General features: G+C 35.7%; 1 protein-coding gene across 4 annotated transcripts in view; it reads right to left on the reverse strand.

The window, feature by feature from the left end:
- ZNF385B (zinc finger protein 385B) overlaps window positions 1-17,118 on the reverse strand; it is a 415,410-nt gene that overhangs the window by 278,460 nt on the left and 119,832 nt on the right. The window contains exon 4 of one of the 4 annotated variants that reach the window (XM_040475544.1): window positions 16,406-16,543. The exons of 2 other annotated variants lie outside the window; for them this stretch is intronic. In XM_040475544.1, the coding sequence (XP_040331478.1) occupies window positions 16,406-16,543 (138 nt within the window). Of the gene's footprint in view, window positions 1-16,405; window positions 16,544-17,118 lie in introns of those variants that run through there. One more of the 4 variants, XM_040475542.1, reaches the window with a different exon arrangement.

Below are 17,118 nucleotides of genomic sequence, written 5' to 3' on the forward strand. Positions count from 1 at the left end.
TACATGCATATTGAAGATAACAAACAAGATAGGCACTTCAAGATATTTCTGAAGAGCATCACAATCACAATAAATGCCTTGAATCTTAAAACAAGAGCAGTTCATCCCCAATTTCAGAGAGCAACTACCCTTTTGTCAGGTTTGACTCAGAAATGAGAAATTTGCCTGAATAAAATGCATACAACTATACTCCTGCAGCATACTTATCTCAATAATAATCTCTCATTTAATTCTTCATGTTCTTAGAGCAGCTAATTCTGGAGAAGCTCAAAACACATTGTGAATTTTCTTCTCCTTTTTCAAAGTACAAATGCAGTCCATCTTCAAAATCTATGCAAATGCTAAAAGAGCTGGTATGTAATGAAGTCATATGAAAAATATCCCTAGAATTTTTCAGCTTAGCGGTTCATAAAGAGTACTAAAAATGTAGCCCAAATCTCTCATTTGGGGGATAAGGAATTTGAAGCCCGGAGGCTTAATATGACTTACTCAAGGTCTCAAAGTCAGGGAGAGCAGCCTCAAGATGTGAATTCAGAAAAGCCAAATCATCTGGTGTTCTTTCCACCACACCATGACCTCTTTTATATGGAAAGAGCAATCAGGGTGAAAGATCCACATTTGTGAAGTTTGGGTCTTGAAATTTTTCTCTTTCTCATAGTTAAGACAAATTGGCCCAAAACAAAGCAGCATTATTGTATGTATAACTAGAGTTAAAAATAACCCTAGTTTTAAGTCTACTATTATCTGGTCTCAATATGTTGCACTTTCTTTCCAAAGGACTGATGTCATCAGAAATTCTTAATATTGGTTAGCTAACTATAGTCTTTAATTGCTAACGTCGACATCTGTAAACTCTCAGTTGGGAGGACTCTGGGATAGAAAAAAAAATACTAGTTTAATGCATGAGTGATAGAAATCATTGTGAAAATGCTCTTCAAAAATTGTCATTGTTATTTTATGTATTTATACTTTTAAAACCCATTTATGAATTCTTTCTTGTTTTAGTTTATTTATTTATTTTGAGAGGGAGAGAAAGAGCAGGGGAGGGGCAGAGAGAGAGGGACAGAGAGAGAGAATCCCAAGCAGGCTCTGCTCTGTCAGCACAGAGCCAAACATGGGGCTCAAACTCACGAACAGTGAGATCATGACCTGAGCTGAAACCAAGAATCGGATGTTAACCAACTGAGCCATCCAGACACTCCCCCTATTTTTAGTTTGTTTATTTATTTAGAGATGAATTCTTGATAAAAGATTAAATCATGGAACTATTCAAAATTAAACAAGGGTAGCACAAATAGTTTCTAAATTTCTCTTAAGTCTAACCCCCAAAGTATTGTCTTCTAAAAAGAATCAAGTGGTTTATACTTTAGAGTACTGGGAAGAGAAAAGGTTAAATTCTAATAACATAGTGGAGTTAAAACATGAATTTAAAGAAAATGTAGTTCATATAAAATATTTACACTAGAGTAAAAACTAGATTAAAGAAAACTAATTAAAATATTCTTTTATATTCAAATAAAAAAGAGGAAACCAAATTTCCTTTTAGTTCAAGTTTCCTGAAAATCCCAAAAGGAAACATTTAATTTTCTAGGACACATTGAGAGACATAGGTAAGAAGGCACCATGGCTAGAGCTGAATTAATCAAGAAAACATCACTGAGAATCAACAGAACTTTCCTGGTGATTAAACTCAATTTGAGACAGCTGGAGGTGGACCCAATCTTGTCCGAGATTCCATGAGAACAGAATCTAAAAGGTACAAAATGGTCTTAGAGAACAGAATTTGTAAACCATTGTAAACCTCCCAGCATTTTCAAGAATACAAGGGTAAAACTGAGTAAAAATCAAGAGGGTAAGCCTTGCATTTTCAAGTTAGAGAGGTCTAATTAAGTAGTACAGCTTTGTACTCAATTCCATTCTTATTTTTCATGTTGCATCATGTTTACATGAAATGCTTGCCTTCTCCAATTTCCTAAATATTCCAAGGGTCATGGAACTATTAGCAATCAGGAAGGTGAAAGATTGAATACCGTGGTGTTTCAAGGCTGGAATTGCTTTAATTGTTAATTCTAAATCGTTATATCTAACTATATCTGGATTCTTGTTTGATCTATTTAACACCTGCATTGGGAAAAATCTAACACTGTCCATACCCCTAATTAGAGTGACCACGCATCCCAGTACGAAGCAACCCAAGATTAAGCCTTCCTGGCTTAATCATGAATAACTCTTAAAAGGGTCCCATTTTGATGATAAATTATACAACCATCAGCTATAAAGAATTTTAAATGGCCTCTTCCCTTACTCTCCTAGTCCCTAAGAAGACTTTCTTCCATGAAACTTAATGCTAGAAAAGAAGTTAATGCTGACTTCACCGTAATGGAAACATTTCAATATATAATCTTGAGTTTTCAGATTCTACTTCCTTTCCTTTTTCTTTACTACTTTCTATTACTAGTATGAATTTTGCTTCTTCCTATGGAAATTGTGCATTACTGTTCTGACATTTCCACCCCTCTTCCCCCAACTATGCTTAGTTGGCTTGGAAGCATTGACCTAATTTAAAATATTAAATCTATAATAAAATATTTCAAAACCATAAATTAATTTACAAAACAATTACCACAACACAGTTCATTTGTAAATTGGGTACAGCTTTTGTACTGATAAAAGAAGTGTTTAGGATGAAATTTATGCTTAATAAGTAGTATTGAATAAACACCGGAATGAATGAATGAATGCATGAATGATTAGGAATGGACTTTACAGACGGGAGGTTTAATGCGAAGTAACAGAAAAATTCTTATGCCACAAAGAGAAAGAGACAGGATGGTGACAAGATAAAGGAGAAGAAGCATAAAATCAAAAGTATAATTAAGTTTGAAAGAATTTCTGCCACCCACTGGTTTTTCACAATGACTAGTATGTCCTAAGGCACCAAAGGTTATAAACTTGGTCTACTGGGACGTTTTCTTTTTACTGCAAAAATGTAAAGCAGACTTTATCATGGAAATCACTTGTTAAAATGGATTAAGTTTTTAGAAATAAACACTGAGCAGACTGAAATGTGTTTTGTCAAGTGAAATATGCGTACATTGGCTTTCACCCTGTAATGTTCAGATCTGGCTAATACTATTCCCATTTTGCACAAAAGAGGTAAACAAGACTGCACATGTAGAAACATGTACTTCTTTAATTGTTCACAATTATTATGTTTCTAAGTACTGTGCTACATTCTGTAGCATGTGTAACTTTGATCATCACTCCTACCCAATGAGGTACATTTCACAGATGCAAAACTGAGTTTAGAGAGGTTAGAGAACTTTCCTTCATAGTAAAAAGTCAGGGTCAGGATTTGAAGTCGTGGCCAAATCTCAAACTCTTTGCCACTGTGCTCTATAATCTCACTCGGACAGCTCTTTCACAATCAACTCATTGTGGTGCTTCATACAAAGACTGTCCATTACCTGCACAGTAGAGCACAAATCCCTTTAACCAGAGATTCTCAAAGGTGGTTTTAGAACTGAAGAGCTTTTAAAAACACACAAGCCAGCAATTCGGATTTAATTGATCAGGGTGGAGTGTGGGCATCAGTACTATTTAAAAGTTCCCCAACTGATTCTGAGGCGCAGCTGGGACTGGAAAGGCTCCCAGAGACTTGCATACAGGTGCCCTCTGCAACTGGCTTATCTGCTTTGCCAAAACACCGTTTCGTTAGAGTTCTTCATAGACACCTACCCTCCAGACATACCACAAATAGACCACCATTTCGCACTCATCTTTACACAAAAAAATAATGCCTATCAAAGGAAAGAAACTTATTCAGATTAAGATCTCCTTTTTACACAAATGTTCAGCCTTTGTAGTTTGTGTATTATAATACCTGTGCTGATTCTTGGACACTTTTTGAAAGTAAAATGATCTAACATGGAAAGTTTGTAAAACATCTTTCCCTGATCTATTCCTGCTACCATTTTTATGAGGCAGAGAAAGATAGAAATTCATAGAATATTAGCATTAGGTCAACAGTGATTGTATCTAGTTAGCTTAGCCAATTAGAGCACAGTGCTAATGAGACTAATATTGTGGCCCTTGTGTCTAATTGGCTCTGTATGGATTCACAAACACAAACTACCTTAATCCGGGGTAGACAATGCATAAATGTCAGCAATTATGCGTCTGATCATAACAGAGAAGGATGTATATATATAGCTCTGTGAAAATCCAATAGTATCATCTTAAAATGCAAGTGAGAGCATATTTTTAAAAAGCAGCAGTACAGCCAATTTAGACCAATTAGAAGACAGAAGGAAAATGTCTAATCAATAGTTAGCTGATCATAATATTAACCGAGTCCTTCATACCACATTTCTGCAAGCTAACATTTTATATAATATAAAATCACTCCCACTTCAGCTCAGCTGGGATTTTGAGCTTATTAAACAAAAAGAACGAGTTAAATTAACATTCAAACTCAGCATTAAACCCCTAGGAGCAAAGGAATTCATGATAAGACGTCCATTGTCAAATCGTGACTTTGTATTACAATCCCAGAGGTAAGATCACCCAGTGTTATGTATTTCTCAGAGAACTAAATGTATGAGATTAAAAAACAAACCCTCTGCACAAAAGGGTGAGCTCAGGGCAGCATTGAATGCTGTCATGTTTGTGGATTTAAGGCAAGGCTTACTATTATTTTAACATAATTTTGGTCTTTCTTCCTTTCCATTCAATATGGTACTGTGACCTGCATTGGAAGTTGTCATTTCATAAAGCTGAAGTCCCCTAAGGCCCCGTTGTTTTACATGGACACTGAAGACTAAGACATGTGAAAATATTTTATACAAGAGACACTCAAGTGATTGCATTCAATCATGAATACTTGAGGGGTGTATTTCTAGCAAGTTCTGGAAGGAAAAACACACACTATCAGGTAGGCCAAGGCTGGACACCAGAAATGGTCATAAAGGGTCAATACAACACCTGCTCAGGAGTTGACCAAACATCAGCTTTTCACCTTGAACTTCTAGGGAGCAGACACTTGGGAGGACAAAAGGCAATAAACTGGATCATCATCCAATTACCTGGTAAATGGCTTCTGCTTTTCTCATCCATTAACTGTGGCTTAGAGGCATGAAGTCATCACCTGGCAACCCTACAAGCTTTTACTGTGATAACTTTTAATCACATCACATTCCTGCCATTTTCCCTCTGCCTCTTTCATCTTTCATTTGTTTATATGAAAATATCTGTTATCCTCAAAAGTAAACTTCTCAAAATTATGTTAAAAATTCAAAAGTACAAAAGGGTATAATAGTTAAATAAAAGTCTACTTCAAACAATACAAAAAGGAATCAAGTCAAAAGCAATTCTACCTTGAACTCAGTCCCCAGGCCCCCTGTGAAATGATTCATCCCTTCTTTCTCTCTTTCTCTTCCTTCCCCATCTCTTCTCTCTCTCCATATGTATATGTATATATACATATAAACACACAAACATATCTTTTATGGAAATATATATTTTTCTGCATATTTCTTGTTTTACTTATATCTTGTACATTATCCCATATCAGTTGTTACAAATGTTGAAATTCATATGTTGAAATCCTTTTTAAAAAAAAAATTTTTTTAATGTTTATTTATTTTTGAGACAGAGAGAGAGAGCATGAACAGGGGAGGGTCAGAGAGATAGGGAGACACAGAATCTGAAGCAGGCTCCAAGCTCTGAGCTGTCAGCACAGAGTGCGACGCGGGGCTCGAACTCACGGACCGTGAGATCATGACCTGAGCCAAAGTCGGACACTTAACCGACTGAGCCACCCAGGTGCCCCAATATGTTGAAATCCTAATGGCCAATGTGATGGCATTAGAAGGTGGGGCCTTTGGGAGTTGCTTAGGTCATGAGGGTAGATTCTCCATGAATGCGATTTATGTTCTTATCAAAGAGACCTTACAGAGATCCCATGCCCCTCCTGCCATGTGAAGACACAACAAAAAGTCTGCAACCTGGAAGAGGGCTCTTATCTGGCCATGCTGGAACCCTGGTCTTTGACTTCCAGCTTCCAAAGCTATGAGAAAGAAATTTCTGTTGTTTATAAGCTACCCAGTCTGTAGTATTTTGTCATAGCAGCCCAAACAGGCTAAGAAAGTATCACACTGCATGGATGAACCATGATTATTACCATCACCTATGCTGGGTATATTTTTTCTATATTTTTCTACTAAAAAAATATGTTACAATAAAATCCTGTATTTTTTATAGACACATGCAAGAAAATTTATTGCCTTATGTACCTTTGTATATATATGCAAGTATATCTGCTGACTAAATCTGGGATACTGGAGTTGTTGGGTCAAAAGCTATGCATATCCTAAGTTTTGAGAGTTACTGTCACCTTGCCTTGGCAAATACATGAATGAATTTCATGTATTTCATGGCAAATACACTCCGTCCAACAATGAACTAGAGTGCTCCCATGCCCATACATTTGTTAACTCACTGTATTATCATAAATAAGACTTGATCTTGCCCATCTGATAAGAAACATGACTCACTGTATTTTTAATTAAATAATAAATATTTTTATGAGCAGCACTATCAAATAATTTATTGAGTTCTGCACAAGTAGTCACAGGTCCTGTATTCAAGTCTTATCCATTAGTTAGTGTTTTAAGTATATCATTTACTATGTGCCTAGTGTTGTATTGAGACTCACATATTTAAAAGATTAGCACATAGTTCCTATTCTCAAGCAGTCTAGGAGAAGAGAAAGATATTTTAAAAAATAATTCATATATATCATGATAAGTACAATAATAGAATATGTATTGGATATAAAAACAGTTAACTTTGGGTAAAGAGCTTGTTCCTTAAATATACCTTACTAATCTAATTTACTTTTACATTTTATAAACATACTCAGATGTGATAAGGAAAATAAATTTAATACCTTGGTCAGTGAAAAGCATGATGACAACAACAGCAAAATTAAAGATTCTGATCCAATGAAAAATCATCTTAAGTGACTCATCTATATTTATACTCTATATTTATTGCAATAAGAGTATGCAGTCATTTATAAAACTACTTTATTTGGTATTTATTCCTGGCACTTGCAACTTTGTCTAAAAAAATAAATCACAGCCTGTCCATTGTTTTGCAGATGTCATGAAGTTCTTTTGATTAACGGAATTAAAGCACAAACTTTTGCCTTCTGCCCTTTCTCCTCCCCCAACTCAGTGAACCATTAAACTTTTAATATATGGTGATTCTTATTAACTGTTGGATTTGTTATACCATACTAAAGAAGCTTGCCCTTTAGTATGAGATGTGTTAAGGATGGTTAATTATATTACACAGAAAGCCCTTTAAGTATTCAGATCCTATAAAATGTGATAATAATGTTAACATCATTGACTGGTAAGGTTACTACTTGAGCTTTTAATTATCATTCCAACCTTCTTTATAAGCTGTCTTCCAATCAACAGGAAAGCTTTAAAATTTTATCCCTGAACTAAATTTGATTCATTGATCACACTCCCCTTACACATCTTTCCTTCATTTCCAAACCTCATTGCATTGTTTATGCTCAACTGGTAAATCCTCCTTACTTAATGTTTGAGCTGGGCTGCCCACAGAAGTAGGCAGAAGAAACTGGTGTGATGTGTGGAAGCTGTGGAGTGGAGGTTCAAGAGTCTGGGTTTGACTTCCAGGTCTGCTCTTCAGCAAGTCACTGCCCAGGGGCTGATTTATTATTAGTATAATGAGCAAATACTACTTTATCTACTTCCCAGTGTTGTGGTAAGGATCAAATGAAATAAAAGATGGAAATAGGTGATGAGTATCAGTGATTAGGGATCTAATTATCAATCCCCTTTCAAAATCTCCCATCCCTACCTAGGCCCAGTTCTTTATGGGGCCTCCACTTACTCAAAGCTGCCCATCCTGTGCCCCATTGTTGGAGTCCCCTATGCTGCTGTATCCCCCACCAAATTTACCTGCTTGCAGTTTTATCTCTCAGACACTAATTTTTACCAGAAGTCAGCTATAACAGAAGAAAGATAGTTTGTAAATAATAATGGGCTACATTTACTGAGTACTTAAACTCATGCCAAACCATAAAATCATCATTGGCAACTTTACAGCTTTTACTGTAACTTCTGATTATATCATATTCCTCCCATTTTCCCTCAGTTTGCCATGCAAAGAAATTTATATACATTATTCTCACTTAATCTTTGTAGCAAATCCATGCAGAGGAATCAATTATTATTCTTGTTTTACAGCTGAGGAAACCAAGACTTGGAAAGTGCAATAAGTTGCCTGGTCATACAGCCAAGCTGTGGTGGACCTGGGCTTTGAAACTTTGAATGCTTGAAACTAGCCATAACACTGTTCTGCTGCTTCTCCTAGACACAGAACTAATGTAATGAATGAATCCTCACTGATATATTACCTTATTAATTTAACATGCTCCTGTAATTATAGAGTCTGAAGTTGGAAGATCATCTACGTTAACCATCCATGCAATCCTTATTCTCCTCTATCACACATCTAAGTCACATTCTGCCTTTTGCTTCAGTATCACCAATCAGGGACATGTACTATGTTCAAAAAAGGAGTCTCCTCATATTCAGACAGCCCTATTAGGAAGTTCTTTACATCACATGAAAATCTTTCCTATTGATAAGCCCATCCACTGATCTTAATTTTACCTGAAATCTTTACTGAAAAACTATAATTTAAGGGAGGTTGGTGGGGGGGGGGGTTGACATAAAGGGGATTAAAGAGTGTACTTATGGTGATGAACACTGAGTCATGTTTAGAATTATTGAATGATTACATTGTACATCGGAAACTAACACTGTATGTTAATTATACTTCAAAAAATAAATATTAAAAAAAATTCAAACAAACAGCAGGAAAAAGCCCACTATAACTCAAATGTTATAACAAACCCTCTGATGATCTCTTCTGCTTGACAAAGTACTCAGTGTACCTTGGCCATGGCGGTCACTCCCAAATGAAAGCACCTACGGCTCTCTGCATCTCTCCCAAACTCCAGGCATGCTCTGGCCAGTTGAAGAAACTTCACTGTTACAGATATCCTATTTTTTCTAGTCCCACCTAAGATATTATCAAGACTGTAGGGGACAATTATATCATGCTTTTGACTCATATAAGAGTTTATAGTTCTATACTCCTACAACTTCTCTCTCTCCCTCTTTCATTTATTGTAGTTGAAATTGACCATGTTGGAGTTTGTTCATCTTTCTAAAACAGTGGCTCAAACTGGGGCTGCACATTGGAATCACCTTGGGAATTTTAAAAATATTATTCCTGTGTAGCAATCCTAGAGATTCTGATTTATTTGTATGGGATGTGGCCTAGGCATTGAGATTTATATTAATTGTATTTTCCTATGTATTTATGATCTCCACTTCATATCATCTACAAATCTAATAGCCAAGTCATCAGTGTTCCCACCAAGTCATTGCAGAGTCCTAGAGCCTCAACTTGATATTGAAGAGGTACAAGTGGGTGTAGGCATTCAACCAATTACAAATCCAGTAACTTACATTATCATTCAGTCTACAGCTTTCTACTCTATTCACAAAATAATATCAACAAACATTTTGTTAGATGTCCTGTAGAAAGCTAGTTTAGGAAAGCTAGTCTAGGACAGTGGTTAAAAGCATAGATTCTGGAGCCTGACTGTCTGGATTCAAATCCCAGATGAGTTACCTGGATGACTTTGGGCAGGTAACCTAACTAGCCTCTCTGGATTTCAGTTTTCCTACTTGCAAAGTAGATATAACAGTACTTACTGATAGGGCTGTTACAAAGACTAGATGAGTTTATGTATGTAAAGGGTCTGGCATATAGTTACTTTGAAAGTGTTAGTTATCACTGCTGTTATTCTGAAGCCCTTTAATGCACTATTTAGTGCATTCACTTGATTAAAGACGGAGAGTGATAAAATGTGCTGATAGAGATCCAACACTGGTTAAATCAGTTGCAGCTGAAGCAAGAAATAAGTGTTAGAGATCATTTCTTTTTTTTTTTTCAATATATGAAATTTATTGTCAAATTGGTTTCCATACAACACCCAGTGCTCATCCCAAAAGGTGCCCTCCTCAGTACCCATCACCCACCCTCCCCACCCTCCCACCCCCATCAACCCTCAGTTTGTTAGAGATCATTTCTAAACCATCCCTATTTTCTCCCTATCCCAGTTAAGCATGATTCACAACCCATTAAAGAATTTCTAACTACTCTGTACACAGACTGACATCCATTGCTTGTTCCCCTCAATTTGCATAAAAGTTGTTGTATACTTAAATTACACAAAATTTGAAAGCTTCAATTAATCAAGAGTTAACTAATTTATCATGAGTATTGTATTACCCATTGGGCAATAATAAAAATACATAAAATGTAGGAAAATGCCAGAAAAAAGTCCCTGTAGATTAATTTCTGAATCTGCTTACACCTGAATATTTTCAAATTTCAAGCTCCCCTTTCCAGTGTGCCAAGAAGAAACTCAAGTAAAGAAATACAACCTTAACTTGCTGGAAGAAACAGAGGGTTTCTAGATGTAAATTCATTACTTCCATCATCTTCTAAAAAACCAACACTACCAAAGAGTGAATTAGAGTGCCAAAAAATAGAAGCAGAATTACCACATAGATATTCAAGTGAAATTCACACACCAATCTGAAATGTCAACAAAAAGATATTTGGCTAAATAGCCTGGTGGTGTTGCAGACTCCCTGGATGGAATCAGAAGACAGAAGATTCCTTGCTCTGATAGAACAGGAATTCCCTGTGGGAGGCACCTAGTTATTATTCAATTGCCATTTGCCAAGAAAATATAGCTATTGAGCAATCTCATCTTATAGGAAATTAAAAGAAATAGAATGCCTTAAACTACTAGCAACTTTAACTTACTCACCAGTGCCTCTTCTAAGAATTTGAGGACAAGTTAAAAAAAAGTTTTTCGATGATACTTAGTATTAAAATTTAAATTATGGATTCACATTGGTATTTTGCCATAACAAACAGACTATACAGCCAAATAGGACTGATATAAGCAGGGGGACATTGGAGCTAACATGGAGACTAAAATAGTGATCTTTAAGGTAAAGAAGAATCAGAATCTTTTCCCAAAGATCATAGTTTAAATTCCAGAAAAATCTGCCAATACAATCTTGAACAATTAGAAGAAGTAATGCATAACATAGTGACAATTATGACTAGGCAAAAGCAGAAAACAGATTGATGAAAGAAGGCAAAAAAAATCTTTTGGGATCAAAACAATCAGATTGAAATAGTGATATATTGTTAAAAAGACATGAAAAAAATTGGAAGGAAGTTGGAATTTGTCCTATAGAGCAAAAGACATTGAGAAATGAACTAGATCATTGTGTGTGGGAGGGGGTACCATTTAACTAAGAGAAGATATGGTTTACTGAACAGTTCTCTATTGGGCTATTTCCAAAACTTGAGTTAATTGCTCTCACATTCAACTGATCAATTTGGGCTCAAAACTGGTTTCCTGGTTTGACATGTCACATGACTGACAGAGAGAACTGAGGTGGCATTTTAGACTGGGTACAAAAAGGTTAGCTTAATGAAATTATTCCAAACATCTCCTCTACATTATTTACTAATCAACTTCAAGGTAGCCTAGGACAAAATTCTGTTATAGCACATGTAGTTTACTTCTATATATTTCTTTCTCATCTTGAGAATCAAATTATATGGTGATATCTAGTCACACTCATTGGGAATACTTATAAAAATAGTGGAGGCAGGGACATATTAGGAAGTGAAAAGAGACAAGAAAGGTAAAGCAAAGTCTGAGCAAAGAGGATTTTAAAATACAGCCTTAGGTGAGATTAAAAAAAAAAAAATGAGCCTTTATTCCTTCATTTCCCTGTGGGGAGGTTGCCCAGATGTTTAAAAGTAACATTTGGAGCCAGGATGGAAATGTTTTGCTCTGTTCTGGTGAGGTTAAAATTGGAGTAACTCTGGGCTAGGAACAGGGTTTTTGATAAATAGCTTAACACGTGTACAATGAATATTACATTAATACACTAAAAAGTGATTAGCATTCAGTAAAATCTGCCTATAAATACTTTTAATATTATATGAGGCACATAGTAGGTACACAATAAATATTATCTCTATTCTTTTTTACTCAGCCATGGCTTAACATGTGTACGATGAATATTACATTAATACACTAAAAAGTGATGAGCATTCAATAAAATCTGCCTATAAATATTTTAATATTGTATGAGGCACATAGTGGGTACACAATAAATATTATCTTTATTCTTTTTTACTCAGCCATGGTGCACTTAATAACTAAAGGATCCCATAGATCTTCTAAGTCAAGTTTGCAAGTTACTCTGTGTCTCTGTGAAACCTAGGAAGTAGCAGTCAAGAACATGAGTCCTAAAATCAAAAGGACAATGAGCATTTGAGTGAAGTCCAGATGGAGGAGTGGAGGGAGACCATGAAGGAGGGACCCCTCGTCATGCATCTTAACTACAACAAAATAAAATTAATTTATAAGAATCTCAAATTTGTTAAAGGAGGAAAATCCTGAAAATGTTCTAGTTGATAAAGGATAACAATTGGAAATTGTTTATTTAAAATGTTACTGGCAACTGCTATTTAATATGCTGCCTTTATTGTCTTATTTCTGTAACTATAGGAGGCTTTCATATCCTTCCTCATGATTTCTGCTCTACCAATCCTTTCATATATATATAAAACTATAGACTCCCTGGTTTTATATATATATATATATTTGGCAGACCTAATTTTTATATATATATATATATATTTGGCAGACCTAATTTTACTGGTAATAATTAGAGATTCACCTTCTTATTTAGAAAGTAGGTAGGGTTCCCACGTTAAATATAGGACACCCAGTCAAATGTGAATTTCAGCTAAACAATGAATAATTTTTAGTATAAGTATGTCCCAAATATTGCCTGGGACATACTTATACTAAAAAAGAATTTATCACCACAGCAACAAACCTCAAAACAAACTACATACAAGCTATATAAATAGTCCAAACAAATAATTGCTTGTGTACGATAGGAAAGCTCACTGAACTTGGAGAGTACTTTGATTTTGTCATGTTTCTCAACTAAAGTATGTTTACTACCTACTTTGGTATTTGCTATGTGTCATAACTAATCATTTTTTTTTTATTTTTTTTTCAACGTTTATTTATTTTTGGGACAGAGAGAGACAGAGCATGAACGGGGGAGGGGCAGAGAGAGAGGGAGACACAGAATTGGAAACAGGCTCCAGGCTCTGAGCCATCAGCCCAGAGCCCGACGCGGGGCTCGAACTCACGGAGCGCGAGATCGTGACCTGGCTGAAGTCGGACGCTTAACCGACTGCGCCACCCAGGCGCCCCTAACTAATCATTTTTTAAATGCTAAAGGGAACCCAGGATTGCTAGCTCTTGACATAAAAGTGAAAAGACGCAGGTAAATTTCACAGAGATTCACAAGAATCTCACATCCTCATGATAACTTTCTAAATCCTACTCCCGTGAAAGAGAAATTGATGCTAAGATTTTAGGCAAATATGCTAAATTATCCCTCACTTCTAGTGAATTTCTATGATCTATGTAATATGACAAGTTTTACTATTCTAGGAGAATTCTGACATTCTAAAACTTATTTAAAGGTTTTATTTACTAAACATGTTAAATCATCAGAAATTTCAAAGAGAAAATCTCAATGCCCTTCTAATCTTCTAATTCTCAACACAAAAACCCAATTTGTCTCATGGGCTTTGGGGAAGCAAGAAATATGAGATATTTATTATTTGTAGTCAAAACCTGAAACAAAACCCCCCTGACAATCTGATGATGACTTGTGACACGACATTCCTAAAAGAACAGAAGAAAAATAAGTTGTTTGAAATTAGGCTCCACTGAAAATCAGAAAATCTCCTAATTATAATGGCACATATTATATGCATATGTTTCAATAAATACGATTTTAGCTTGGATCCTTTATCATGTGAAATCACTTAATAACCTAGGCAAAGATCCAAGGATTAACAAGAAAAAAAAATCATGAAATTCAAGATTTCAGAAGTGTTTTCAGTTCCATTGTCAAGGCCGTTTAAAAAAAAAAAAAAGCATAATAGCACCATTCCAATGTGTACCGTAATCCACCTGTATATATCTATTACCACCATGCAAAGAAAAAACACAAGAATAAATACTTCATTAAATGTCTTGGTAGTTAATTTTGACCACCTCTATTTCAAAATGCACTATGACTAACAAAACTTTCAACAAGGGTTATTTTCTGATAGAAAGAAAAGGCTAAGAAAATCATTCTTACAACATTTAAAGTACATTTCATCTATTATCACTTTGTGGAAACAAATAAAAACTATTTTTAATATAATTTCAGCATTTGAGAGCTTTTACTTTTCAAGATGAGGCAGTTGTATGAAAGAAGACATTTTCAACATTGCTAATACATCTTTGGGCTGTTCAGCTTTATTCCTTTACTAACCCTTCTCACAACACACATATGTATAATAAAGTATGGGTAATGTATGGGTAGTTTATATCAACTATAAAATATATAAAAGCCTTGTCCTCTCTCCAGCATTGCTCTGGGATGTATTACCAAACAGATAAGTCTAATGATGAACTGCACAAAATGGTCAGTACTGATAGAGTGGTTTTCTACAAATGTATTACAAAAAGATGAATAAATACTATACATATGAGAACATAGCTATTTTGATGTCACACGTCAAGTAAAGTCCAAAGAGATAAATGTTCATAACTTCAAATCTGTAGGTTTTGGATTAAAAACATAAAGAATTTTGGAGAAATGACAATGCATTCAGAAAACAGACTACGTTGAAGGTAAGAGTCTCTTCTTGAGGGTCTAATTAGGTGCCTCCCTCCCTCTGCTTTTTAAAAATTTATCTCATAGAGACACCTTAGCAGAAACTATCAGCTTTGACAGAACACCGAAATCCTGGCAGTGAACCATAAATTGACCATTACCATAAAAAGAGCTGCTAAATGAGAAACCATGTGCTCAGTATAAAACTAATTTCATGCTTTCAAAAGCACACAGTGGCTTCTAGCAAGATAGTGGCCCTGGGACTTGCTGAGACAGATTGGCGAACACAAATGGTTTGCTCCTGATGCGTCTGCTTAGCCAAGCTTTACATGTACTGGCAGTAAACGGGGTTCTCGAATCTTCTGTCAAACGAATACACCCTTATCTATAACTTCAGAGTTGAAAGCTATAGAACAGCTGCCTCAAATAAATTTAGCAGGAAAAACACATACACACATATATAAATACATACCTCATGTGCCATGTTAGCTTCCAATCAAACAAAAATAGATTTCTCTGCAGACTTAACACACTAAACAGACACTTAATAAGCATACTGCTTTGTGAACACATCAGAACTCTCAGTCCTTTCTTCTTTAGAACAGCTTCTCATCATGAAGGAATTGGAGTTCGAAGAGCCTAAGCAATAGGACTGCATATACTCGGAGGCTAACTTCGAGCTTGCCTCTATCTAGTTGGCTTGCAAATACTTTATACTTCCAATGCCACAACTGACCTTCCTGGGCAGGTGATCTAGTAATTTAACTTTCCAGCTGAGTGTCAGCACTTTATTTACATTTAAGTCATAAAATCTGCTACATTTAAAATGTCACATCTAATTAAAACATGCTTTAGGAAGAAATGTTACTAATTTTCTCCTTCTTTCATTCAGTATACTGTCTCTAAAAATCAATTACTGGAGGTTGTCCAGTGTGTGACAGGTCATAACTTTTAATTATTAATGTCAAGCTTAACAAGGTATCAACTCCAGTATGTAATCCACTTCATTTACTTTCTTAGTTATCTTGTAAACATCACTTGCTTCCTCCTATGTATTTTTCACATCAAAGATTCTACAAAGTACATTTAGTTCATAGTCATATGTGTGTGTGTGTGTGTGTGTGTGTGTGTGTGTATATATGAAACACATCATAGCACTGCTAATTACCTACTTTCAGTAATGACAGCAAAATTGCATAATATCACTGACTTGTTCTGAATGTTTAAAATGCAAAGGAAGTCACCTACTGTTAAGATGTCCTCGGCAAACAGCTAGCACAGAAAGAAAAGAATGCTATCACACCGTGCATTTAAGGAGTTACTTCCCAATGAAATTAAAGAATCATATATTTTGCTCCTCAGTGTCGCCCTTCAAATCTGTCAGCACGACATGATAAACACAATTGATAACTCCACAGGATTCAACACAGCATAAGAATCTGTTACTGACACACCAGATACCAGATCCAAGTTTTTAGAATAAAAATGCTCACCTCTGCTAGGAAGTCCACTCCACATCCTGGCTGGGCTTTCACCAGCTTTGAGAGCAACCAAGTTGGATAAACAAAACTTCCAGTATGTGACCAGTGTGATGCACAATGCTACCGAGACTTGGCTCCAGCCCTGATTATCTGTGTGACAGTACCACGCTATATCAGCGCAGCTCCAAACCTTCCCAGATGCTGGCTTATTGCACTGCTCATTGAAAATCCTTTACACGCTGGCAACATTTTAGGGAAGGACAAGCACACTCTGAGTCATTTGTAAAGAAAGCAGAGCAATTTCAATTCTATATCTCCACGCGTGCTGCAACCAGAAGCACTGTCAACCTACAAGTCTGAGGTGGATTTATGCCGAGAAACAGGCAACCTAAGCCTTCATTATCAATGCATGAAATCAGCCACTGTGCTCAAATTCAAGCAAACCACAAAAAGGATATGATTATGAAAGGCTCCACAGATTTAGCACCAAACCTTGTGGAATGAAGAATCATCTACTGAAATTGTATAAATGTTAAAAATAGCTCTGGCTTTTCAACAATGAGCAGGATGCAGAGAAGAAATCAGTAGTATATATTATAAGGACTTATAGTAAAAGCTGCAAAAATCAATAAAGCTGTAGGTTCCTGGGACTTTTCTAGAGACAAATAAAATCAGTAGAGGCTATCACAACAGTAACAAAAATATTTCCATATATTTCACATAGA

Source organism: Herpailurus yagouaroundi, unplaced genomic scaffold (genome assembly GCF_014898765.1).
Source record: "Herpailurus yagouaroundi ecotype Mexico unplaced genomic scaffold, PumYag 140, whole genome shotgun sequence".
Lineage (NCBI taxonomy): Eukaryota > Metazoa > Chordata > Mammalia > Carnivora > Felidae > Herpailurus > Herpailurus yagouaroundi.